The 26,266-nt window shown below is 36.9% G+C and overlaps 1 protein-coding gene across 4 annotated transcripts in view; it reads left to right on the forward strand.

Moving 5' to 3' along the window:
• Positions 1-26,266, forward strand: part of Dpyd (dihydropyrimidine dehydrogenase) — a 798,376-nt gene that overhangs the window by 413,531 nt on the left and 358,579 nt on the right. For all 4 annotated transcript variants that reach the window (XM_074050934.1, XM_074050937.1, XM_074050935.1 and 1 more), the window contains one exon: positions 11,485-11,700. In XM_074050934.1, coding sequence (XP_073907035.1) covers positions 11,485-11,700 — 216 coding nt within the window. The remainder of the gene's footprint in view (positions 1-11,484; positions 11,701-26,266) is intronic.

A 26,266-nucleotide genomic window follows, 5' to 3' on the forward strand; every position in this document is an offset into this window, starting at 1 on the left:
GAAAGAAATCCCAGGACCAGATGACTTGACAGGTGAGTTTTACCAAATACATAGTGAACGATTAACATCTATTCTTCTTATCAAGAGTGAACATTTACAAAGTCACCTTATGAGGCCAACACAACCATTTTACAAAATTCAGACAATGACACTGCAAAAAAAAAACCAAAACTGTAGCTCAATATTCCTGATGAAGATGGATGCAAAAATCCTAGTCAAAATATTATCAAACAAAACTAAGGGTACAGTAAAAGGATTACACACATGACTTCCAAGTGTCTGTAATGTGAGGTTTATCTGCTGTATATATGAATGATTCAACACATACAAATCAAGATACGTGACACACTACATTAAAAGAACGATAGGCAAAAACCATGTGATCACTTCAATAGATGCAGAAAAAGAATGTAACAAAATTCACCATTTTCATGATTAACACTCTCGATAAATTAGATGTAGAAGGAACTTATCTCAATATAATGAAGGGTATATATGAAAAGTCCAAAAGTTAACACCTCCCATAAAAGAAAAAAACTGGGGGACATTATTCTAGTATCTGGAACAAGGCAAGGAAGCCTACTCTCATCACTTCTGTTCAACAGGTACTAGAAATCAGGGTTATTTAGATTATCTTGTACACACAATTAGTTAGAACTAAGAAGTAACTTCAGTAAAGTGGAAGAATTCTGATTGATATATGAAAATCAGAAAACTAACTGGAAAGGGAATTAAGAAAACAGTTCCATTCACCATGGTATCAAAAAAAGGTACTTATGAACAAATCTAGTCAGAGACGTGAATGACTTTTGAACTGAAATGTATAAAACACCGATGAAGAAATTAAATCAGATAGAAGTTAATGAAAAGGCACTCCATATTCAAGGATTGAAAAAACTAAAGCTCATGCTACCACAAACAATGTGTAGATTAAATGCAATTCCAATCAAAATCCTAACTTTACAGATTATGAAAAATAAGTTTAAATTTCTATGATATGCAAAAGTTGTTTGGAAGAGCACAAAGAACTGAGACAGAATCATCATTCTTCTTGATTTAAAAAATTATAAAGCAACAGTACTCAAAACAATATAGTACTGATAAAAAATAAACGTGCAAAACAAAATTATGCTTATTCCTATAATCCTAGCACTTGAGAAGTGGAGGCAATGGAGAATCATGAGTCTAGGGCCAGCCTGGCTACATAGCAAGTTCACGATCAACCTGGGATACATAGTGAGATCCTGTCTCAAAAAACTAAAACTAAAGCAAAACAATAACAAGATCATCAAAACCAGACATGTAGATTGTGGAATAGAATACTGAGCCCATGTCATCTGCATTTGTGTCTTATACGGTCAACTGATGTTCCCTACAGATGTCATCAGTACACAATGGGGAAGGGTTGTGTGTTCTATCAATCATGTGGGTAAAACTGGATATCCAAATACAAAATAATGAAATTGCATCATCATTTTCTAACATGGACAGAAGAACTAAAATGAGTTAAAGACTGAGCAATAGGACCTGCAAATGTAAAACTCCTAGGAGTTTCATGATGTTATGAAAATCTTCATAACATTAATATTTGCAATAACTTCACAGATATGACTTTAAAAGTCCATTCAAGAAGAGCAAAACCAGATAAGTTGAATTATATCAGACTAAAAACCTTCTCCATAGCAAACCAATTAACAGAATGAAAATGTATTGTTTAGAGGGGGAAAAAATACTTGCAACCATGTACCTGGCAAGGGGTTAATTTCCAAGATACATAAGCAACCTAGAGTTCTATAGTGAAAAAACAACCTCATTTTAAGAAAATGGGCAACAAGCTTGAATAGACATTTCTCCAAAAGATACAATCAAATATCCAACAGATATATGAACAGATGCTCAAATTACTGATATTTCCAGGAAAATGCAAATAAAAAAACACAGTGATAACATCTGACATCTACTAAGATGACTATTTTTTAGAGAAATATCCAAAAGATTAGTTTGGCAAGGTTGCAAAGAGACTTAAACCCTGTATACACTCGGTAATAATGTTACATAATGACATAGCTGCTATGGAAAATGGTATGGGTGTGTCTCAAAAAAATATATGCACTCATTTTATAATCCAGCAATCTTATTACTAACTATGCATCCTAAAGAGGTGAAATCAGATATATCAACATCCCCACATTCGTTACAGCATTATTCACAAGAGCCAAGATGTAGAAAACACTTAAATGTCTATCAATGGATGAGTGGAAAAAAGAAACTGAGGTACATACATATGATGGAATACTGTTTAGCCTTAAAAAGAAGGAAATCCTGTCATTGGAGATAACACATATGAAGCACCTAGAAGACATGGTGCTAAAATAAAATATAGTACATACTGCGTGGTGTACCTAAAAGCATAGAAGAGAACAAATGACAAAGGCATCAAAGAAAACCTGGTGGTTACCAAGGGATGCAATAAGGGGCATGTAGACTGTCATAAAGTTGCATTATTAAGACAATAATGAGGAACTAATGAAAAGTTTTTAGTGGGGCATAACACATCAAATGTGTGTTTTTAAAAGGCAGCTCTAGGACAAAGTAAAGAAACTTGAAAGATTCTCTCCCTCCCTCTCCCTCCCTTTCAACCTCTCCCCCTCTCTCTCTTTCTCAGGAAAATGAGGAAGCTGGTAAGAAATAGTTCCAGTAAGAGATAGTGTTTATGACGATAATAGACATATTATAAAAGTCATATTCCTGGCAGAACAGAAATGAGAAATGAAAGAAAAGAGCTTACAAGAATGACACAGAGATTTTTGACTTAAACCAAACAGGAAAATCCAAGACAGGAATAGTATCTGGTTGACATTAAAGGACAGTGAAATGTTACATTATATCACCTGAAGTTTCTAACCAGCTGATGGAGGTGAGGACCATTTAGATGGAGGAAGAGCACTTGGGTTTGACCTGCTGTCACTGAATTGCCTAGCCTTATTCTACACTAAGGTTACAAATACCTTTTCAAGAGCAATACGAATATAGTTCTTTAAAGACTTGAATAAAATGGGATCATTACTTTGTAGGAAATTTTCTGTAGCCTCTTATCTTTTTTAAATTTTTCATTACAAATAGTAATTTCTCAAAATTGAAATCTGATTTTATGTTATTATAATTGTGATTACCGGACCTAGGCTTTTCCATCATGTAAGCAGCTAATCCAAATTAATTTCTACTTTATATGTTTCCTCCCCTCAGTAGATGTTTCTTCAGAGGGCAAAGTAACTGAGCTGGAATTAATTGATGCATTTTAATCCAGTCTATGAATTAATCTAGCTAACCACAAGTAAATACACAATGTTGTTTATTCTTTGCCTGAAAATAATTTCACAATATATGCTTCCAAAGCAGCCGTACACCAAGACAGTCTGTTGTAGTTACATCACGATGGACTTTCAATGAAATGAGTAAGTGAAAGCTGTTTGATGATAGCAGTTTGGATGGGACATACCATGGTGATATTTTCATCTGCGATCAAGCATAACACTTGCCATTGTCTTACTTTTAGGAGCCCTTTTCATATTTTATTCTTAAAAACTATCTTTTAAAGAAAGTTGTGGGGAGTGCAGTTAGGATCAAATGATAATGTCAGTTACTTTCCCAATGACAGCACAAATGTGTCTGCTAAAATACCATGACCCAATCACGTATAACAGAAGATTCTAGTGGAAAGGATAACAGTGCAATGGTAACTAAGAAACCATTATAGTTTAAGACTACATTTTTACTTCTATTCTCAAATTAGTCATTGGCTTGTTTGCTCTGCTGTTCATTTTTGATAGGATCTTCAGTGTTCATGTGTATAAGTGCTCTATGTTTGTCTGTCAAACCATCATGAAAAATTTTCAAGTTAGTTTCTGATTGTAGAAAAATAGTGTTTAGGTAAGAATGGGCAGCTGGATATAATTTAGTAAGAATAAACATAGGAGCTGGTGCCGGTGGCTCAAGTCTGTAATACCAACAACATGGGAGGCTGAGATGGAGGATTGCAAGTGAAGGCTAGTCTGGGCAAAAAATTCATGAGACAACCCCATCTCAACCAATGGGTGGATGTGATGGTGTTTGCTTGTCATGCCGGGTACATGGGAAGGGTAAACAGGAGGATGGTGGTCCAGGTTTTCCTGAGCAAAAACAAGACCCTATCTACAAATAACGAGTTCAAACCCCAGTACTGACAATGTATGTATGTGAGTGTGTGTATATATTGTATATTCATATGTATGTACGTGTGTATATGCATGGAATCAGGTCTTGTCATACCACCAGGTTTTAGCTGCTTACCTTCAGCAACAGCAGAAAGCTGTGTACTTTCTTTGAATGTCAGTTTCTTCATAATCAGAAGGAGACTATTGTCTGTTTTGAAGAGTGATTTAAAAGGACAGAATAAATACAAAATCCCTAATACTGGGTGTGGCATAATATTGCTGGTGTATGGGCAAGTGTCTTGTTGATTTTGAACATGAATTAAATATCCTGTTTTTTCAGTATACCTTCATGTTTAGACAATGTGGTGATGCTTGTCAGAAATGATTCTTTATCAGGAGGTAGGAGCCCTGTCACAGACCTTTGAGTGTCTTCCTAGCTTGAATGATGCTTTGTTTTCTTGAACAGACACTGAGTATTCACTTAGTTGAATAAGGAAGACATTTACCACAATCATGGTCAAACTTGCATATTGCTTGAGAATCTAAAATTGGGTTTGAGAGGCAGAGATCAGGATTGCCATTAGAGACAAGCTTGGACAAAGAGTTCATGAGATCCCATCTCAACCAACGGCTGGGTGCAGTGGCACATGCTAAGACCCAATCTCAAAAATAATGAAGCCAAAGAGGCTGGAGGCATGGTAGAAGTGGTAGAATTCCTCCCTACCAAGTTCCAGTCCCTGAGTTCAACACGCCCACTACACTCAACAACATTTATATGACCAAAGAAGAGATGCTCACCCCTTGGCACACAGTGCATTCCCTTGAAGAGATTTGTAAGACTACTCTAAGAGACTCTAATGTAATTAGTGTGAAGGATTAATGATATTGACATCAGAATTTTTCATGCTCTTCACCTTAAATTCAAATCTCAGTACCTTCAATAAATGAAAGAAAAAAGAAAATGAGTAGATTGGACTAATAAAATAACGACACTGGAAAAAAAGCAGAGAAAGACAACTGGCAGAGAGTATATGCACCTAGAAGAGGAGGACAGAGAGGAGAGGTTGGTTTCTTGGGAATTTCTAACCCTTCCTGGAGTACCACTTGTGTTCTTACTTGAATTTCATGATATCTTCTGTACCTCATAATGACCATCTGAGTCTAATTTCTTCTAGTTTCCAACAATGGAGTCCAAGGCTTGAAGTAAAAAATCAATGCTTGTAAAAATTACATTATTTTAAACAGGTTTCTAGCAAAAGTATGAAATTTTGGATCTCTATATCCCTTCATGTAAGTGAATGCTAGAATACACATATATTTACATGGTACTTCATAACCAGAGCAGTTACTTACCATTTCCACTAGGTGGCTCTTTGGAGAGTCTATACATTGGGATCATGGCATGTTGATTATTCTTATGCATTTCTCTTTAAAAATCATGGAATAATAGACTTTTGTAAATTTGAAATAAAGTTAATGAACATTTCATATACAGTGATTATCACCTTACTGGAAACTGATACAAAAACAAGGCTAAGTACCCAAGGTCAATGTTCTAATAAATTCTATAAATATTTTGATCATCTTTCTGCCAAATCTTATGCTAGGTGCTGAAATCTCCTGAAGAGTGACATGCACGTATGTAAGCAGACAAGTACCGAGCATGAGGAGTAAGAGACGTTTCCTTTTGGAGATGACAGTGGAGCCGACTCTTGAAGGCTTAATTGGAATTTTCATAGCATGAAAACCAGGCAGAAAATAATATTCCAGGCCAGAAGAAAAAACTGAAATGCATAGACACATTAATGATGTTGTTTTGCTGGCGAAATTGTAAGCAGTTCAATAAACTGAAGCAAAAGGTATTGCCAGGGAGTGATGACAATTGGAAAGGTTGGGGGTGGAGGAAGATTCTTGATCAAAACTGGGATTATGCAATACTAAGGAAGCTTTAGTCTACAGCTAGTGAGGGACCTTTAAGACATTTACTTATGAAAATGAAATGAGAAAATTTAAATTTAGCCATATAAATTTGAAACCTCTCATAATCTGAGCCATTGAGTTACTTTTTAAAATAATACTTTAAAATCACTGAAATCTTTAGTCTTTTTAAAAGAATCTAAAAGGAAAAGCAAAAGGGATCTTTAAATATTCCTCTTGTTTTCAGTGACTCATATGTCTGGCAAAGGCTTCTGAAGAAAAAATGTTACTCCTTATCTTTATACTCTTGAAGTTGAACATCTAGCTTTCTCTTGACATTTTTACAACACCTATTTCAGTTTTTCATGACTTTAGTCTCCTCTTCCCACTCCATCTGTGATATTGGGGATGGAAACAAAAACCTTGTACATGTTAGGCAGGTGTACTACCTCTCAGTTACATCTCCAGCTCCTGGCTTCCTTTTCTTTTGAGTGTCTTTCTTTGTTTTCCCTATCACACATGTTGAACAGTCAAATGGCTGAGGAGGAATGGTTGAAACATACTATTTCCAAGGGGTGGCTTAAGAATATTAGCTAAGAATACACACACGAAAAAAATACATTTAGCTGTGGCCTTGCAGTTTTGTCTCTCTAACTTAGAGACATCTACTTAATGACCTTTGACCTTCATTTTTCTTTGTAAAATAAAGCTTTTTTAAGAAGATGATCTCTTCAAGCATTCTAGTTCCATATACTAACTTTTAATAATAATAATCTAACTGAAAAGGTTGATTCAGAACCATCTGTGCTGGAGATTAACAAGCAGGCTCTTTAACTTGACCTTTACTTGGTGAATTTTAGAGTATCATTGTTTCTTTTCAAAAATTGCTTTAAGCATGATATGTGCAAAAATGTGCACATTGACCAACGGAATTGATTAGAGACCCTAGAAATGAACACACATATGTCTGGCAACCGATTTTTCAAGAAAGGCGATTGGACATCCACAGGCAGAAGAATGAACGTGGATACTTATCTCACACTGTGTGCAAAAACCAATTCAAAATGAATTGAAGTCTTACATGTGGAGCCAGAAACTGTCAGACTTGAAGAAGACATCATAGGGATAAAGCTTATGGCATAGGTCTTGGAAGTGATTTCAGTTTGACCCTAAAAGTGCAGGCAACAAAAGCAAAGCTAAACACATGAGATCATATCAAAGTATTAAGTCCAGCACAGGAAAGGAAACACCATGTACAATGACAGCTCATACATCTGTTGGGATGTTAATACCCAAAATATATAATGAGATTAAACACTGCAGAACTGAGAAAACAAAAACCGCAACTGAAAAATATATAAGGGACCTAAGTAGGCATTTCCCCAAACAAAACATACAAAGGGCCAGCAGATACGAAAAAAATTGCTTAACATTGTTGATCATTAGAGAAATACAAACTAAAACCACAATGAGATGTCATCTCACATCTGTCAAACAGCTATTACTACCAAAGTGAAAAGTGACCAATGTTGATGAAGATGCTGAAAACGGAGCCCTGTATACACTGCTAGGAATGGAAACTAGGGCAACCAGTATGGAAAAACTGCATGGAGGTCCCTCAAGTAACCTAAAACTACAATCACCATGTTGATGTAGCAATTCCACTCCTGGATATTTACCACAAAGATATGAAATCACTAAGTCAGAAAGATATCTATAATCCCAAACTTAGAGAAGCACTCATTACAATAGCCAAGTTATGCAACCCACCAAAGTGTCTGTCAACTGATAAGTGGACCAAGAAAATGGGATACACATACACAATGGGTGTTCTCTAGTCTTTAAAAAGAAAGAAATCCTGCTGTTGAGATGACTTGGATGAAACTAGAAAGCAGTATGCTAAGCAAGTGTTCTTACAAGTGAAATCCAAAACATCCCAACTCAGAGGAGCAGAATGGTAGTTCAGAGGCTTGGTGGAGGTGGGGGGAGTGGGGAGATGGTGACCAAGGAAATAGAATCTTAGGCAAACAAATCTATTATATTATTATATATTATATGGCATGATCAACACACTTAATAATAAAACGTTATTATTTCAAAACCACTATGTTGAATAGCTTGATTTAATTATTCCACATTGCATTCATAAATCATAGTGGCACTTTGTACCAATTATAAATTTCCAACTTATAACAAAAATTAAAATTTAAATAATTGTTTTAATATTCCTTTAAGTCTGTTTGCTTCATATAAATTAATTTGTGATTGTTACTAAGAATATGAAAATTACAGTAAGTAAAAAATTTTAAATTAAAGATCTTCTAATATCTCTACTCTGAGAGATGAGTCTAGTTCATATACCTTTTGTGATAGAAGAATAAACAGAGACATGGCAAATAGATAATACATGTGCATATTTACTGAAAATGTTGCATTTACAGATTGTGTTACCTCACTCTGCTTTTATGTCAAAACATTCTTTGCATCTGTATGGTTTCTTTTTGTTTTGTTTTGGGTTTTGTCTTTTCTTTTTTGGTGCTGGGATCAAAAGGGCCTCGCACATGCTAAGAAAGCACTCTACCACTGAGCTACATCCCAGTCCATCTGTGTGGTTTCTGAAGCTCGTGTAGCAGTCAGTGGTTCTCAGGGAACTGATTTGTGTTGTGCAACATAACTTTCTGTATTTATTGACACTATTGAATGACTGGAAAAATAGTGTTATCTGAAATTGAAAACCTCTTCTAGAATGGAATTCAATTCAATTCACTTTGAAGTTGAGTTTGAAGTTAAGGCAGGGCATCCAGATCCAAAGGTGTGGAAGTCTTTTGGAAATCTCAAGAGGTTGCAGTTGGGATTTGGGGAAAATTGGCCTGTGGTAAGAGCTGGGACTTGAGATGCTCAAGTTCCCATGGCCAGGCTGCAGGGGGGAGTGTCTTCTACACTTCAGAAAGGAGGCACACTTTAAAATAGGGGTTACTATGAGGCTGGTCCAGCCACAGTGTCGTGGTCATTATAGCACCACTCTGTGACAAAGAGCCATGAAGACAACGCAACACAGGTCACAGGCCCTTCTTAAATGTGAGGGTTTTGGATTTCATCAGATACATGTATTTATCAGTAGCATTTTTGTAAGTAAAATATATGTTTTATGAGAAGAGCTCCCTCTGTCTTTGAAAGTTTACACTTTGTTACTTGTTGCTTGCTTTGGTGTATGTGTGTAGGTTTTTAGTTTGTTTTTGTTTTGAAGCTTAAGGCAAAGTTTGCCCAAATCATTTGTTTTCTAAGTATTAAGGAAGTAACTTTCTTAAGGATATTTTATTTACTTATAATTGCATAAATCAAGCAATACAAGTTGAATAACACACATGATACAAATTTCCCTCTTTGGCCTGTTATGCCATGCATAGCTAGAATTATGAACAAACCAAAATCCGTCTATAAGATCGAACATATCAGACACATCAATGTACAGCTGTAGGAAGAAAAGAAACGAATTGCCATTTCACCTCAGCAAGTACACAGAGACATTTGCATTTCTACTGTTGACATCACACGCAAGAGTGCCCAATGTTGTTAGGGAGGTTCTGTATGCTAGGAAAGCACCTCCAAATTCTTCCAGCATTAACCTCTAGTGTCCCTATCTTCTTCCTTAGCCAAACCTAAAACTTGTTTGTTTCACTTTAAAGTCTGAGTACACAGAGCTAAATTAACAACATCAAGGTTGGCTTTCTTCTACCTCCGTCTTGTACAATGCCCACGTGGACACACACACACACACCTCAAATCCGCCCCCCCCATTTCCCCATATTCCTGCTTGTGTCTTTGTTTATAATACTTTTAATAGTGTTACAATTCCATGTGAGAACAGAAAGACACAATCAGACTGCCCAATACTCCAATGAGAAAGTGTTCGTCCAGACTGAGATATGTTCCTTGGAGGGCTGGGGATGTAGCTTAGTATAGAGCGCTTGCCTAGCATGCATGAGTACTTGGGTTTAATGGATAGAAGGAAGGAAGGAAGGAAGGAAAGAAGGAAGGAAGGAAGGAAGGAAGAAAGGGAGAGAGGGAGGGAAGGGAGGCTGATTAAAACTCAGCATATCCCCAGCCCAAAAGTGCCTCCTACAGCTGAAGCTCAGACACCATCAGGTACTTTTTTTCTTTGTGCAAGATCAGAGTACACAACCACCTTTGAATTGGTAAGTTGGGTGAATTTTCAGTATTAAGTGAACTTTGCTTTGCCTTATAAGTGGTAGAGGGTTAGAAATAATTTCTGTGCAAGTCATGGAAACCTTTATCAACACAAGGCACATGCCTACTAAATTAAAGTTCTGCTCAAGTAACTTTTCTTTTGAGAGATGATGAACAAGAGAAGGGAGTTTTACTTTTGAATTAAATAGCCCTCTCCGTTTAAAAACAACTTTGCCTAAGAAATTCATCCTTTAGGTTTTAGTATTCTTTGTCTTTCAGAGATAAACACAGAGAGAGGAACAGAAGAATGAAGACGAGAGGAAGGGAAGAAAGGAGGGGGGACAGAGAGAGAGAGAGAGAGAGGGAAGGAGGGAGAGTGGGAGAGAGAACAAACATTGAGCAAGCACCCTGTGCTTCAGAGGGCCAGGTTCGGTGCATAAGTGTTTTTATTAAATCATTTCTATATTCCAGTATTACAGCAGTGATCATTAAACAAAGGTAAATGTGCAATTTTAAGGGCCAACTGAAGATCGTAACTCGCACTGTCTGATACCTGTTCGGTGGCTGTACAAACGGACTCCCCTATGGAACATGAGTACAGGTCCACTTTCCAAAATAGGTATCTCCCTGTAACTTTTGAACTCCTAAATTTTCCCAATGTCCCTACAAGGTAGGAAATTAGGCAACCAGTATTCCTACAGCTATACTAAAAGCTATAGAGAAGAAAAGAGAGGGGCAGGATAGGTGGCTATCCTAAAATCACATAACCTGTAGTTAGATTATAGGAAATTGAATTCAGGCCTCCCAACTTGTCATTGCCCATATCTCTGTGCACTAAGACATTTTCATAAATTTAGCACAAAAAGGCTGGGTTAATGGAACCAGAGTGATAAATTATAAAATGATTCCCTTTTGTGTTTGAATCTCAGTATGTTTTAAATTGAGTTGTTTGTTTAATTGATTTTTTTTCTGTTAATCCTTGCTGTACTGTCTTTTAATTTGAAAAGGATAATAATTATATATGAATTTGGTTCACTGCTAACTGACTTTTGGCTGGTTTTCACTGAGGAAACAGACTCATGTACTCTGTATTAATTCCAATGCTGTGTTGAGATTTTTGTGAACACTAAATGTGGACGGTTGAGCAGTGATACAAGATCAATGATTGGCCGTTTGTGTTTTGCAGTCACAATATGGAGTGTCAGTTTCTGCCACACCTGAGCTGCCCCTCTTCTACACCCCCATTGACCTGGTGGACATTAGTGTGGAAATGGCTGGATTGAAGTTTACAAACCCTTTTGGTCTTGCTAGCGCCACTCCCGCTACCAGTGCAGCCATGATCCGAAGAGCGTTTGAAGCTGGATGGGGTTTTGCTCTGACCAAAACTTTCTCTCTTGATAAGGTAAGAAAATACAGAAGTCATGTTGAAATATCTCAATATAAATAGGATAGAATGGAAATTTTTTGAACAGGATATTAGCTATTAAACAATTCATCAAGACCTATTATTATACCTTTTAGACTTTCATTTCCTCTCGTTCATCTTTCCCATAGGTAGAGGGGTGGGCATGACATGTACGTTTCATGTACTGTCTAGGAAACAACAGAAATATAAACACTGTAAAGGTGGCATTTCTTTTAATAATCAGAAACTCCTCATGGTTTTGCTTTTCATATTTAGTTTTAGCTGACACATAAAACATACATAAAATGTATTGATACATGTTAGTAAGGTACTAAATGATGTTTTGATACATGAATACATTGTTTTTTTTATCTGATTTTCTTTTTTTCTTTAATTTTGTTATTCATATGTGCATACAAGGCTTGGTTCATTTCTCCCCCCTGCCCCCACCCCCTCCCTTACCACCCACTCCACCCCCTCCCTCCCCCCAACCCCCTCAATACCCGGCAGAAACTATTTTGCCCTTATTTCTAATTTTGTTGTAGAGAGAGGATAAACAATAAGAGGAAGGAACAAGGGTTTTTGCTGGTTGAGATAAGGATAGCTATACAGGGCATTGACTCACATTGATTTCCTGTGCGTGGGTGTTACCTTCTAGGTTAATTCTTTTTGATCTACCCTTTTCTCTAGTACCTGTTCCCCTTTTCCTATTGGCCTCAGTTGCTTTTAAGGTATCTGCTTTAGTTTCTCTACGTTAAGGGCAACAAATGCTAGCTAGTTTTTTGGGTGTCTTACCTATCCTCACCCCTTACTTGTGTGCTCTCGCTTTTATCATGTGCTCAAAGTCCAATGCCCTTGTTGTGTTTGCCCTTGATCTAATGTCCACATATGAGGGAGAACATAAGATTTTTGGTCTTTTGGGCCAGGCTAACCTCACTCAGAATGATGTTCTCCAATTCCATCCATTTACCAGCGAATGATAACATTTCGTTCTTCTTCATGGCTGCATAAAATTCCATTGTGTATAGATACCACATTTTCTTAATCCATTCGTCAGTGCTGGGGCATCTTGGCTGTTTCCATAACTTGGCTATTGTGAAGAGTGATGCAATAAACATGGGTGTGCAGGTGCCTCTGGAGTAACCTGTGTCACATTCTTTTGGGTATATCCCCAAGAGTAGTATTGCTGGATCATATGGTAGATCGATGTCTAGCTTTTTAAGTAGCCTCCAAATTTTTTTCCAGAGTGGTTGTACTAGTTTACATTCCCACCAACAGTGTAAGAGGGTTCCTTTTTCCCTGCATCCTCGCCAACACCTGTTGGTGGTGGTGTTGCTGATGATGGCTATTCTAACAGGGGTGAGGTGGACTCTTAGTGTGGTTTTAATTTGCATTTCCTTTATTGCTAGAGATGGTGAGCATTTTTTCATGTGCTTTTTGGCCATTTGAATTTCTTCTTTTGAGAAAGTTCTGTTTAGTTCACTTGCCCATTTCTTTATTGGTTCATTAGTTTTGGGAGAATTTAGTTTTTTAAGTTCCCTATATATTCTGTTTATCAGTCCTTTGTCTCATGTGTAGCTGGTAAATATTTTCTCCCACTCTGTGAGTGTTCTCTTCAGTTTAGAGACCATTTCTTTTGATGAACAGAAGTTTTTAGTTTTATGAGGTCCCATTTATCTATGCTATCTCTTAGTAGCTGTGCTGCTGGGGTTCCATTGAGAAAGTTCTTACCTATACCTACTAACTCCAGAGTATTTCCTACTGTATCCTGTATCAACTTTAGAGTTTGGGGTCTGATGTTAAGGTCCTTGATCCATTTTGAGTTAATCTTGGTATAGGGTGATATACATGGATCTAGTTCCAGTTTTTTGCAGACTGCTAACCAGTTTTCCCAGCAGTTTTTGTTGAAGAGGCTGTCTTTTCCCCGTTGTATATTTTTAGCTCCTTTGTGAAATACGAGTTGCTTATAGTTGTGTGGCTTCATATCTGGGTCCTCTATTCTGTTCCACTGGTCTTCATGTCTGTTTTTGTGCCAGTACCATGCTGTTTTTATTGTTATTGCTTTGTAATATAGTTTGAAGTCAGGTATTGTGATACCTCCTGCATTGTTCTTTTGACTGAGTATTGCCTTGGCTATTCGTGGCCTCTTGTGTTTCCATATAAATTTAATGGTAGATTTTTCAATCTCTTTAATGAATGTCATTGGAATTTTGATGGGAATTGCATTAAACATGTTGATTCTACCAATCCATGAGCATGGAAGATCTCTCCACTTTCCATAGTCTTCCTCAATCTCTTTCTTCAGAAGTGTATAGTGTTCCTTGTAGAGGTCATTCACATCCTTTGTTAAGTTTACACATAGGTATTTGATTTTTTTTTGAGGCTATTGTAAATGGAATTGTTTTTATATATTCTTTTTCAGTTTGTTCATTATTAGTGTATAGAAATGCTAATGATTTTTCTATGTTGATTTTATATCCTGCTACCTTGCTATAGATGTTGATGGTGTCTAGGAGCTTCTAAGTAGCATTTTTTGGGTCTTTGAGGTATAGGATCATGTCATCTGCAAATAGGGATATTTTGACAGTTTCTTTACCTATTTGTATTCCTTTTATTCCTTCTTCTTGCTTAATTGCCCTGGCTAGGAGTTCCAGTACTATGTTGAATAGGAGTGGAGATAGTGGGCATCCTTGTCTGGTTCCTGATTTTAGAGGGAATGGTTTCAGTTTTTCTCTGTTAAGTATAATGCTGGCTGTAGGTTTGTCATATATAGCTTTTATAATGTTGAGGAACTTTCCTTCTATTCCTAGTTTTCTTAGAGCTTTTGTCATGAAATGGTGTTGGATCTTATCAAAGTCTTTTTCTGCATCTATTGAGATGATCAAGTGGTTTTTGTCTTTGCTTCTGTTAATGTGGTTTATTACGTTTATGGATTTTCATATGTTGAACCACCCCTGCATCCCTGGGATGAAGCCTACTTGGTCGTGGTGAATAATCTTTTTGATGTGTTGTTGAATTCGGTTTGCCATTATTTTATTGAGGATTTTTGCATCAATGTTCATTAAGGAGATTGGCCTATAGTTCTCCTTTTTGGAGGTGTCTTTGCTTGGTTTTGGGATAAGTGTAATACTGGCTTCATAAAATGTGTTTGGCAGTTTTCCTTCCCTTTCTATTTCGTGGAACAGTTTAAGGAGGGTTGGTATCAGTTCTTCTATAAAGGTCTGATAGAATTCAGCAGAGAATCCATCAGGTCCTGGACTTTTCTTTTTTGGGGAGACTCTTGATTTGTGCTTCAATTTCATTTTGTGTTATAGATCTATTCAGGTGATTAATATCCTCTTGGTTCAGTTTTGGATGATCATATGTATCTAGAAATCTGTCCATTTCTTTAAGATTTTCTAATTTATTTGCATAAAGGTTCTCAAAGTAGTCTGTGATGATTTCCTCGACTTTGATGGTGTTTGTTGTTATCTCCCCTTTTGCATTCCTGATTCTACTAATTTGAGTTTTTTCTCTCTTTATTTTAGTCAGGTTTGCCAGGGGTCTGTCAATCTTGTTTATTTTTTCAAAGAACCAACTTTTTGTTTCATTAATTCTTTGTATGGTTTTTTTGGTTTCTATTTCATTGATTTCAGCTCTTATTTTTGTTATTTCTCTCCATTTGTTTTGAAATTTGCTTGTTCTTGTTTTCCTAGGAGTTTAAGATGTATCATTAGGTCACTGATTTGGGATCTTTCAGTCTTTTTAATATATGCACTCATGGATATAAACTTTCCTCTCAGGACTGTCTTTGCTGTGTCCTATAGGTTCCAGTAGGTTGTGTTTTCATTTTCATTGTCTTCCAGTAACTTTTTAATTTCCTCTTTTATTTCATCAATGACCCATTGTGCATTAAGTAATAAGTTATTCAGTTTCCAGCTGTTTGCATGTTTTTTGTCTTTACTTTTATTGTTGAGTTCTAGTTTTATGGCATTGTGATCAGATAGAATGCATGGTATAATTTCTATTTTCTTATATTTGCTGAGGCTTGCTTTGTGCCCTAGGATATGATCTATTTTGGAGAAGGTCCATGCGCTGCTGAGAAGAATGTATATTGTGTAGAAGTTGGATGAAATGTTCTGTAGACATCAACTAGGTCCATTTGATCTATTGTATATTTTAGATCTAGAATTTCTTTATTGATTTTTTGTTTGGATGACCTATCTATTGATGATAATGGGGTGTTAAAGTCTCCCATGACCACTGTGTTGGAGTTAATATATGCTTTTAGGTCCTTCAGGGTATGTTTGATGAAATTGGGTGTGTTGACATTGGGTACATATAAGTTGATAATTGTTATTTCGTTTTGGTCTATTTCCCCTTTTATTAGTATGGAATGTCCTTCTTTATCTCGTTTGATCAATGTAGGTTTGAAGTCTACTTTGTCAGAGACAAGTATTGCTACTCCTGTCTGTTTTTGGGGGCCATTGGCTTGGTAAATCTTCTTCCAGCCTTTCATCCTAAGCCTATGCTTATTTCTGTCGGTGAGATGGGTCTCCTATAAGCAACAAATTGTTGGATCTTCCTTTTTAATCCGTTTCATCAAGCGGCGCCTTTTGATGGGTGAATTAAGTCCTTTAACATTAAGCGTTCGTACTGATAGGTATGTGGTGATTCCTGTCATTTAGTTGTCTTAGTTGTTTGAAGGTTTGACTGTGTGTACCTAACTTGATGTTACTCTCTACTGTCTTGCTTTTTCTTTTCCTGTGGTTTGGTGCTGCCTGTCTTTTCATGGTTAAGTTGGGTTTCACTTTCTGTGTGCAGAATCCCTTGAAGAATCTTTTGTAGTGGTGGCTTTGTGGTCACATATTGTTTTAGTTTCTGCTTATCATGGAAGACTTTTATTGCTTCATCTATTTTGTATGATAGTTTTGCTGGGTTAGAGTATCATGGGGTTGAAGTTATTTTCATTCAGTGCCCAGAAGATCTCACCCCAAGCTCTTCTTGCTTTTAATATTTCTGTTGAGAAGTCTGCTGTGATTTTGATGGGTTTACCTTTGTATGTTACTTATTTTTTCTCTCTTACAGCCTTCAATATTCTTTCCTTAGTTTCTGAACTTGTTGTTTTAATGATGATATGTTGTGGGGTAGTTCTATTTTGATCTGGTCTGTTTGGTGTTCTGGAGGCCTCTTGCATCTGTATGGGAATAGATTTCTCTAGATTTGGGAAATTTTCTGTTATTATTTTGTTGAATATATTGCTCATTCCCTTACCTTGCACCTGTTCTCCTTCTTCAATGCCCATGATTCTCAGGTTTGGTCTTTTGATGGAGTCAGTGAGTTCTTGCATTTTCTTTTCACAGCTTTTCAGGTGTTTAACTAATAGTTCTTCCGTTTTTCCTTTAATTACTATTTCATTTTTGAGTTTTGAAATTCTGTCTTCTGTTTGTTCTATTTTACTGGATTGGCCTCCCATTTTGTTTTGCAATTCTGTTTCATTCTTTTTTCTGGGGTTTTCCATATCCTTGGTCATTTCCCCTTTAATGTTGTTTATTTTTGTCCTGAGTTCATTTATCTCTTTATTAATCGTGTTCTTTGTTTCACTTTGGTGTTTATACAGTGCTTCTATGGTTTCTTTTATTTCCTCTTGTGCTTTTTCAATTTTCTATTTTTGTTGTCTTGGAATTTCTTGAGTGTCTCCTGTACATTTTGGTTGACCCTATCCAGTATCATCTCTAAAATTCTCATTGAGTACCTGCAGTATTTCTTCTTTTAGATTGTTCTTGTGAGCTTCATTGGTTTCTTTGGCATAGTTTATCTTCATTTTGTTGGAGTCTGGATCTGAGTACCTGTTTTCTTTTTCTCTGGTTCCCTGTACTAATTTTTTGCTGTGAGGAAACTGGTTTCCCTGTTTTTTCTGTCTTCCCCTCATTGCCCTTGGTGTTGTTATTGTCCCTGTACTGTGTGCGGTTAGGTATTTTCTAGCTTGTAATAATAACAATGGTGATATTTAGAATGGAAGGGTGAGAGGAGAGGGAAAGCAAAGAAGATAAAGAGGGAAAAACAAGTAAACAAAAAAACCCAAAGCAAACAAACAAAAAGTTTCAAAGCTATAAACGGAGAGATAGTGTACTGATCAACAGTAAGTTGAACAGGCATTAGAGAGACAGAGAGGGGATTGAGAAAAATAAATAAATAAAGTCAATGAATAAAATTTTTTAAAAAAAATCTCCAATTTCAAATGCAATAAAGTTTGAGTCTTAATAATTTTGGTGTTAGTCCCTCAGCCTCCAATCCTGGAGATGGTGTCTCAGAAGTAGTTCTGTGGTTGTCTCATCAAAGGGGAAAAAAAAAAACCAAAAAAAAACAAAAATAAACCCACAAAATGTTCCAAGTTCAAATGCAATACTGTTTCAGTAAGTTTTTCAGCATGCAGGTGTAGTTCGGTTGTTTTCTCATCAAAGGTAGGGAGAGAGGAAAAAGAAAGAGTCTGGAGACAGTTCTGAGAATGGTATCTGCGGCTCTGGTTTGCCTGCCCACTGCTGTCAGCCTGCTGTTGCTGGAGGCGTTATTTATGCAGATCTCAGGGGTGAGCTTAGCACTCACCTGGCCCTGCAGGCTTTGTTTACTCAGAGTTCTCCCGTGTGGGAGCCTCTGCTACAGGCTTTCCCCTTTCCAAGCACACTGGGGAAGGTGACACTGCACCCGTTTTCTCAGGCCTGCGTGTTTATTTACAGCTCACATGGGAAGTGGGCCTTCCCCCCTCTCCTGTGGAGTTTTCCTCCCCCCGGCACTTTTACAAGCTTTCCCGCTCCTGATTGCTGGGCGTGTGCTGCTGCTCCTGCCTTCTCCAGCCGGCTTGTTGTGAGGGATTTCCCCTCCCCCTCTTCTGCACTCAGGGTGCCCTGCCCTCTTTGCTATCTGTCTTTTTTGTTCTTATTGCTTATTATTCAGTTTCTCTTTTTTCCCAGGGTGGGGGTTGGTCTGTCCAGGGGGCTATGCTGATCTGGCCTAGGATTGTCTGTGGGATTTACCGCATGTGGCTTAGCTCACCTGGTCCGCGTCTTCCCAAGCCGTCTGGGCACTGGCGTCTGGTGGCCTGGGAGCCCTCCTGGTTTCTCCGTTTAATGTAAAGTGGAGATTCTCTGCGCAGGCTGGAGGTGTGGAGGGGTCAAAGTTTTTCCTCTTCTCAGTGGTTGTTCCTGTAAGGTGTATCTCCAGCATCTCTCCAAGATTTTACTTTAGGAACCACGCTTTCTGCTTCCTCCCTCTAGCCACCATCTTGGAATCCCCATTGTTTAGTGTTAAATCAGGCTGACCATATCTGTCTCCTCAAATAATCATTTCTTCATGATAAATACTTTCAAAATCTTTTCTCCTGGCTTTTTGGAATCTGTGGTACATCACTGTATCTACAGTCACCATTCTGTGGGATGGCACACTTCTGTGTAAATGCAGCAGTACTCTTTACTCAGCCTTGCTCCATCCTTCCCTCCCCTGCTCTCCCCAGCCTTGGCTCAACAGCAGTCTACTCTTAACTTCTGTAAGACCACCTTTGTTAGCTTCCAGGCATAGCTGAGATCATGCCCGGCTTGTCTTTCTGTGCCTGGTTTATGTCACTTAACTAACAATGTCCAATTCCATCCATGTTCTTGCAAAAGACAAGGTTTCACTGTATTTATGGCTGAATAGTATTCCATGGCATGTATCTGCCCATTTTATTTACCCACTCATCACTTGACAGACACTTAGGATGTTTCTGTTGCAACAAACTTGGGAGTGCGGATGTCTTTTTGACATATCAGTTTTATTTCCTTGGATATATACCCTAGGAAGGATTGTTGGATTATATGATAGTTTTATTTTTAATTTTATTTTTGACATTTTTTATGATTTTTGGATGGCTGTAAATGTGCACATACATTTCAATTCAATGTTAGGAAGATAATGGATTTGTTTGCACAAAATCCCGGGATCTACTTCATGTCAAAAAAGAATCTCTCACTATAATTTGTAGATATGGATAATATGATTCTCCATGAATTTTTGAATCCAGAAACTTTTCCCAAAAAACATATACCCTGAATTTGATGTGACTTTGTACTCAGCAGTGGACAAGCCTAGAACAAAATAAACTATATTCTGTAAAGTACACAAGACAAAGCAGAGAAATGAAGTCTCCCAAGTAGTATGATTCATGCAGTAAAAGTGGCATCTCTGTATGGTTTTGATTAGAAAAGAGCAGCAGGATTTAACATTTTGAGGACTATCAATCAATAAAATTTTGAGTGCCAAGCCACTCAGTGTATTGAGTACTAACTGGAAGTTAGTAATACTTAATGTATAAGAATGTGTGATCCTAGTGACTAAGAAAAGAGTATCATTATTTAAATTAGCCTTATCCTTAGGCAAAGAAAATAATAGAGAGCAAGCATGCCCCATTAAGCACATTCCTTCCCACTTTCTTCTCCTACTAGGATCAATAACTGGCCTTATTATGGCTAAAACATTACAGCTGTCTCACTCTGACAGCTTTACAAGGTGCTATGTGTAAATGTGGTCAAGAAGAACCAGAGAATCCTCAAAAGTTAGAAAAATCAGCACAGGGAAAAAATTTCTTGAAGATTTTTATATTTAAATATCAAAAGGGAGGTCATTTTTCTCAACTAAATTGAATATTTAGAAAAACTTCTGTTAAATAAAGTGTAACAATGAGCGGAATAGACTAGATTCAGCTTTAAAAGACCATGAATCAATTTTTTCAGTCTTGTAGAATATTAATAATATATTTGTCTTTTGAGAATTACTAAAAAGCTGTAATCAAATGTTTAATCTGTTGGAGGGTCTCAGATAGCATTTCATGGCTATATTAGTTATGCTACTTAATAGTACATATATGTAAACAGAAATAGGTGGTTAATCAGGTATAAAGAATTATGGCAAAAAAGTTATTGCTTTGAATTTGCTGTTTTCTTGCAAAAATTGAATTCTAATTCATCAGAAACATGCAGTTGGTAACATGCATTGATTTGTGATACAGTGTCTTTTAAGTAACCCAGAAGCAGTTGCCACCAGTAGAAATTAAGGTGAAAAGTAACTTCCATACCTCCCACTTGAATTTAACCTGTCCATTCAGACATCTGTTCAAGAAGGGATTTGTGAAAAAATGAAATTAAATTTGTAACATAAAACATAATGATGGGGAGTTCTGTGGAAGCCTTACTTTACTCATTTTGATAGTGTTCAAAACTAGTGTTCAATGACTATTTTCATTATGTATGCAGATTGTAGTGACAAAAATGCTGATGGCACCTTTCACTTCTATAATGCATGTTCACCAAAGGTTACCTCCTTTATATGAGTTTGCCTTATAGAGAGCTACATTTTTTTCTGATATTGTCCCTACTTAGTTGTTAAGCCTGTGATGAATGTATAATTACAGGCTTCTTTGCTTTCTTTTTCAGGAAATGTTGTGTAGCATACACTATTTGATCTCATGTGTTTCCTTAGCCTTTTACAAATACACCTGTAAAATATATGTAGTATACATTTGTGTGAAATTATAGCATACCATTTGAGATTAGTCTTATGATAATTTCTTATGCCAATTCAAGAATCTGTTTTAAAAGCATTAAAATTCTAGATCTTGACATTTGAAATTTGGATACTCTTAATAGGACAAAGGTCAGTCCGTGGACTTTTGCTATCATATGAAATATGAATATTTCACAATACAGTCTGGATGAAGTACAATCTGCCGAGACTGCATATGATAAAGAAATTAAATGCTTACCAAGGGAGTTCAGTAAAAATTAGAGTCCTGCCTGAACATCTGCTGGAGACTTTATTATCCTGTCCTACTGACAGTGTGGCTCCCTTATTTTTCTAGATTGACAGCTGAATATTACTCTGATTTCCACAGCAAATACGCTTAGGTGAACTTTGTTTCCCTTTTTTTATTTTTTTGGGAGTTTGGAACATGCTTTTGATTTTCATCCTATACTTTTTTTATACTCTTGACATTTGTAGATGCCAGATTGAGGTCTAATATGCTGTGGCAGCAACAGACCATTGACTCACAGTGAAATGCCAGTTGATATCTCAGTAAACAGAAATATTATTATTCTTTACTGTGCAGTCTGTATAAAAGCACTATGTGCTTTCTTTAGGGAGGTAAATGATCAGACTTTTAATGTCAAATGTAAAAAGATCTGTGTTTGCTTTTGTGTTAAATAACATCCAGGATGGCTTTTATAATGATAGTCTTCCTTCCCAAATCAATCTTTCTAAGAGTGTCCAAAATAACTAGATGGCTTTCTTTGATAGTCTGTATAACTTTTATGAGGATGATAAAATCATATGTAAAATCAGATCATAAAATATTTTTCTTTATAAATATGTATTGGGTTTCAATTTTAAATCAAAAGATGCTTGTGAAGCACGATTAAAGCTACATTATCATGACAAAACAGACAAGTGCTTTGTGTAACTGGGAATACTGGAAATGGTTTGGACTTCACAGAAAATAATAGATAAAATCATTTTGTTTACATCTGTTTACATCTCTGTAAATATTGTCCTATAAAAGAGCTACATATTCTATATAGCAAAGGAATCATGTCCATTAAATATGTAACTGATTTTTAGTAAGAAAATATCTTATATGAATATATTTTGTTCTAATAAGTATTACACAATTAGGAAACAGGTAAATGTATAATCGTCTCTCTCAACATAAAACCCTGAAAGTTAAAAACCGAAAAATACATAAAGATCCTCATTATTTCATTGTAGTCAAAGTACTGATTGTAGTGATTTCCATAAAATATAACCTTATGCCATATTGTACAATGCTCATTTTATAGGAGGGATTTAATAAATGCTTACAAATATTTGTTGAATAAATAAATGAATACATTTTTTTTGACACCAGCATATTGAGGGAATTTTCTCAGCTATGTGAGAAGAAAGTTAACACATAAAACAACTTGCTGTTCTGGGTATTGATCTCAATCAAAGGAGAAAAGGCCAATTTAAAATTTTTCACCTCCTATTTTTTTCTGTTCTGCATCTATATCTCTCTAAAAATGAAAGCAGTGGAATTTCTGCATGCATGGAATATGTTTTAAGACTTACGTTGTTGAATAAGTCTTTAAAATGCAGAGGGTTATTGAGAAAACAAGAATAAGAGTCACAAAATATTAGGAAAATATCATCTGGCCCAACTAGGTAAGCTCATGTGTTTATGGTCCTGAAGGAAAAAATGTAAACTGTTCTCGAATATTTTTATGACAAAGAATGGGCTACATCTTTAAGGTAGCATAGACTGCTCACGTTATGCAAAGATCTATTTTAGAAATATATTCCTCTTATTGACCCCAGACCAGCCTTCTCATAAGTTATATCCATGTTTTATTTATGGTTCTTCCCCTAAGACATCATAGAACAAATTGGTATAACTTACTAATACGAATGAATTGTTGATTTTAAAATGCAGTGTTTTTCTCCCAGTAAATAAATACCCTAGAGAAAGACTAACAAGTAAGGAGAGATGATGTAATGTACAAAATGGAACTTTGTACTGGGTGACTCCAAGTCTTCATCCAAAGCCACTTCTGGATCACTGTGTGTAAGAGATGTTGAGTAGTGTGGATTGTTGTTGCTACAGTTACTATTATTATCCACATTATCTACTGCCATTTATTGAGTGCTCAGAATATACAGACTAAATATTTTTCATAAGTTATCTTATTTCATCTAAATAATATTCCTGTAAACTAGATTGTATTTTTTTCTGGTGAAGTAACTGTCTCAAAAAGTAAATACATTACCCAGGACTTCAGACCACAATCATGTTTGCTCACAGTTAGGATTGGCAATTTGGGCTGAGCTCATGTGGACAGCTCTTCTGCTTCACAGGGTGTCTGCAGGGCTCATTCATACATTTGCAGTCCATCAGAGGATGTCTGGGCATGGGCAAGATGTTCTTACTAGCAAATCTGGAACCTCAGGTGGGGTTGCTATAATAGCTGGGATGGATGAGCCCTTTCCCTGTATCTCTGTTGCCTTCTGGTATCTCAGCATCAAGGAAGCCAGTTTGGACTTGTCCCCAACATGGCAGCATTCCAGAAGGACAAGATAGAAGCTGAAAGGTCTCCTCAGACAGACTCCAAAGTACACACTGTCATTTCCATGATATTCTCTAGAACAAAGCAAGTTATAAGGTCAGTTTACATTCAAGAGGTGGATAAATACCACCCACTTACTGATGAGAAGAATCGCAAACCTATTTCACAAGGAGGCATGACCAGCCACCCCTACATGTGTCCTAACTTGCCCTCTGGTGTCAGAAATTCATATCCCATTCATATGACAAATGCATCCACCTCTTCCAGGACACCTGAAACATCATGGGATCATTGCATTGCGCTCAACGTCTCTGATCTTGTGATCTACATCAGGTCCAAATGCATGTGAGATTCCTCAAATTCAGTTTTCCTTTTCTAAGCATTCTGTGAAATAGAAAGATAAGTTATCTATTAATGACAAGGGTAAGAGAACCACACTAGATACTGTCTTTCAGAAACATGAAACAGAGAACAGGCAGCAATCACTGGTCCAGAACAGTTTTGAAATTCAGTCTGCACATGTTCTTGGGGCCTGTCACCAGGGATGGAGGATGATTCTGGTTTAGGGTTCTGCTCCCAGGGGCTGGAGGAGTGGCTCAAGTTGCAAAGTGCCTGCCTAGCAAGCAGAAGGCCCTGAGTTCAAATCCCAGTGTGCCAAAAAAGAAAAGAAAAAGCAAAGAGTGCTGGTGAAAAATTCTTAAGATCTGGTAGACTTAACCACATCTGTATTCTCACGATCTTGGCTGTATTTAATAGGGTTCTGCTCCCTGGTTGTAGAGAGCATTCTACTATCAATTCTGCCTTCTGGGCAATTGATTGATTCAGAGTTGTTTTTTTACCCCTCCCTGTAAATGGCCAGTGAAGGCCGAAGTTGGCAACTGAGTAGCTTTCTCAGCACATAAAAAGTTAAGGTCTGTCTTTATTTTGAATTGTTCCTTTTAGTCCTAATTCATGGTGATGTCATTAAAAACTTAATTTTAAAAAATCTCGTGAGGCAATGTAAATAATGTACAATAAAAGTTTAATCAGAATTGTCTCTATGAACCCCCCCATATAATGAACATATCCTAATAAAAAATTATTAAAAAATAAAGACAATTAAAGATATCTAGTGAGGGCTGATTCCACTCCACCTCCTTAATTATTTTTGGAACCGACGTCGTTCAATCTCAGCTCTGTCTTGCTGCTATAATACAATGTCCTTAAAAATCTTAGAATTCCTACTGTATATGTGAGGAATTCTACCTGGACCTGCCTTAAATCTTTCTTAAAGTTTTAATAAACTGTCTTACTGCAACATTATTTTTGTATTTTCCAGTGGTAGAGATTGAACACACAGCCTAAGTTGGCTAGGCAAGCTCTCTGCCACTTGAACTACATTCCCATCCCTTTTGTTTGTATTTTGTTTTTGAGAGATGGTTTTGCTAACTTTGTCTGAATGGGCCTTGAACTCAAGATCTTCCCGTCTCCATCTCCCGAATAGCTGGGATTACAGGTGTGCACCACCATATCTCACCTACTAAAACACTTTTATTCTAAGGTACTTTGAGAAGTTTTTTTTTACCACCTAGGAGGACTAATTATAAAGAATAGCTCTATTTTCCAACTCAGCCAGTTCTGGGCCCTTTTGATTTACTTAAGCTTTGTGTAGTAAATTAAATATATCCTTCTTTAGCTCTTTCCTATCTTAGAGTACCTTGTTATTCTTGGATAAAAACACTCAACTCACACTTTCAACATTCTGTCCAGAGAGTTCCTTAATCAGACCCACAATGCAATATACGTTTTCTAATTTCTGAATCATCACTAGCAACATTTGTGCCAATTGTTCTGTCACCATGTAACACAGGCTACTTTTTTCCCAGCCAAAGTAAAATGTTTGTCTGCATGTTCAAATTCTCCAAGTAGCTCTTTCTACTTTCTTCCAGCATTTACTAATCACCTTCCCTTGGTTTTACCAGCCTCTACCTGCCTCACAATCTCAACGTCAACGCCACCTGTTGTAAGTTGGCTATGCTGCAAACACAACTGACTTCTGTACCGTTTGTGTGTCACTGCACACCAAACCACCCCACAGCTCAGTGGTTCAGCACAATGACAAATCACCTGGATTGCTTTTTGTAATTTGGCCGTGTAGCGAATTCTCAACTGGATGGGCTGGCCATTGTTCCCTTGGTATTAGTTGTTCTAACTCCTGCATTTGCAGTCAGTTGACAGACTGATCGGTGGTGGGCTAGCCTGGCGGCTGGTCTCTGATGGCTTCATTCACGTGTCTGGTTCTTAGCTAGTGTAACAAGAGGTTTTGTCTGCATGTGTTCTTGTCTTCAAGGATACTACACTGGCCTTGTTCACAAGGCCGCTGTACTGGTTCTAAAAGGGAAGAGAAGAAATTGTAAGTCCTTTTGAGGGTGAGGCTCAAAAGTTGAATAGTGTAATTGTCACTAAGTTCTATGGAC

The sequence above is a fragment of the Castor canadensis genome, chromosome 12 (genome assembly GCF_047511655.1).
Source record: "Castor canadensis chromosome 12, mCasCan1.hap1v2, whole genome shotgun sequence".
Classification (NCBI taxonomy): domain Eukaryota; kingdom Metazoa; phylum Chordata; class Mammalia; order Rodentia; family Castoridae; genus Castor; species Castor canadensis.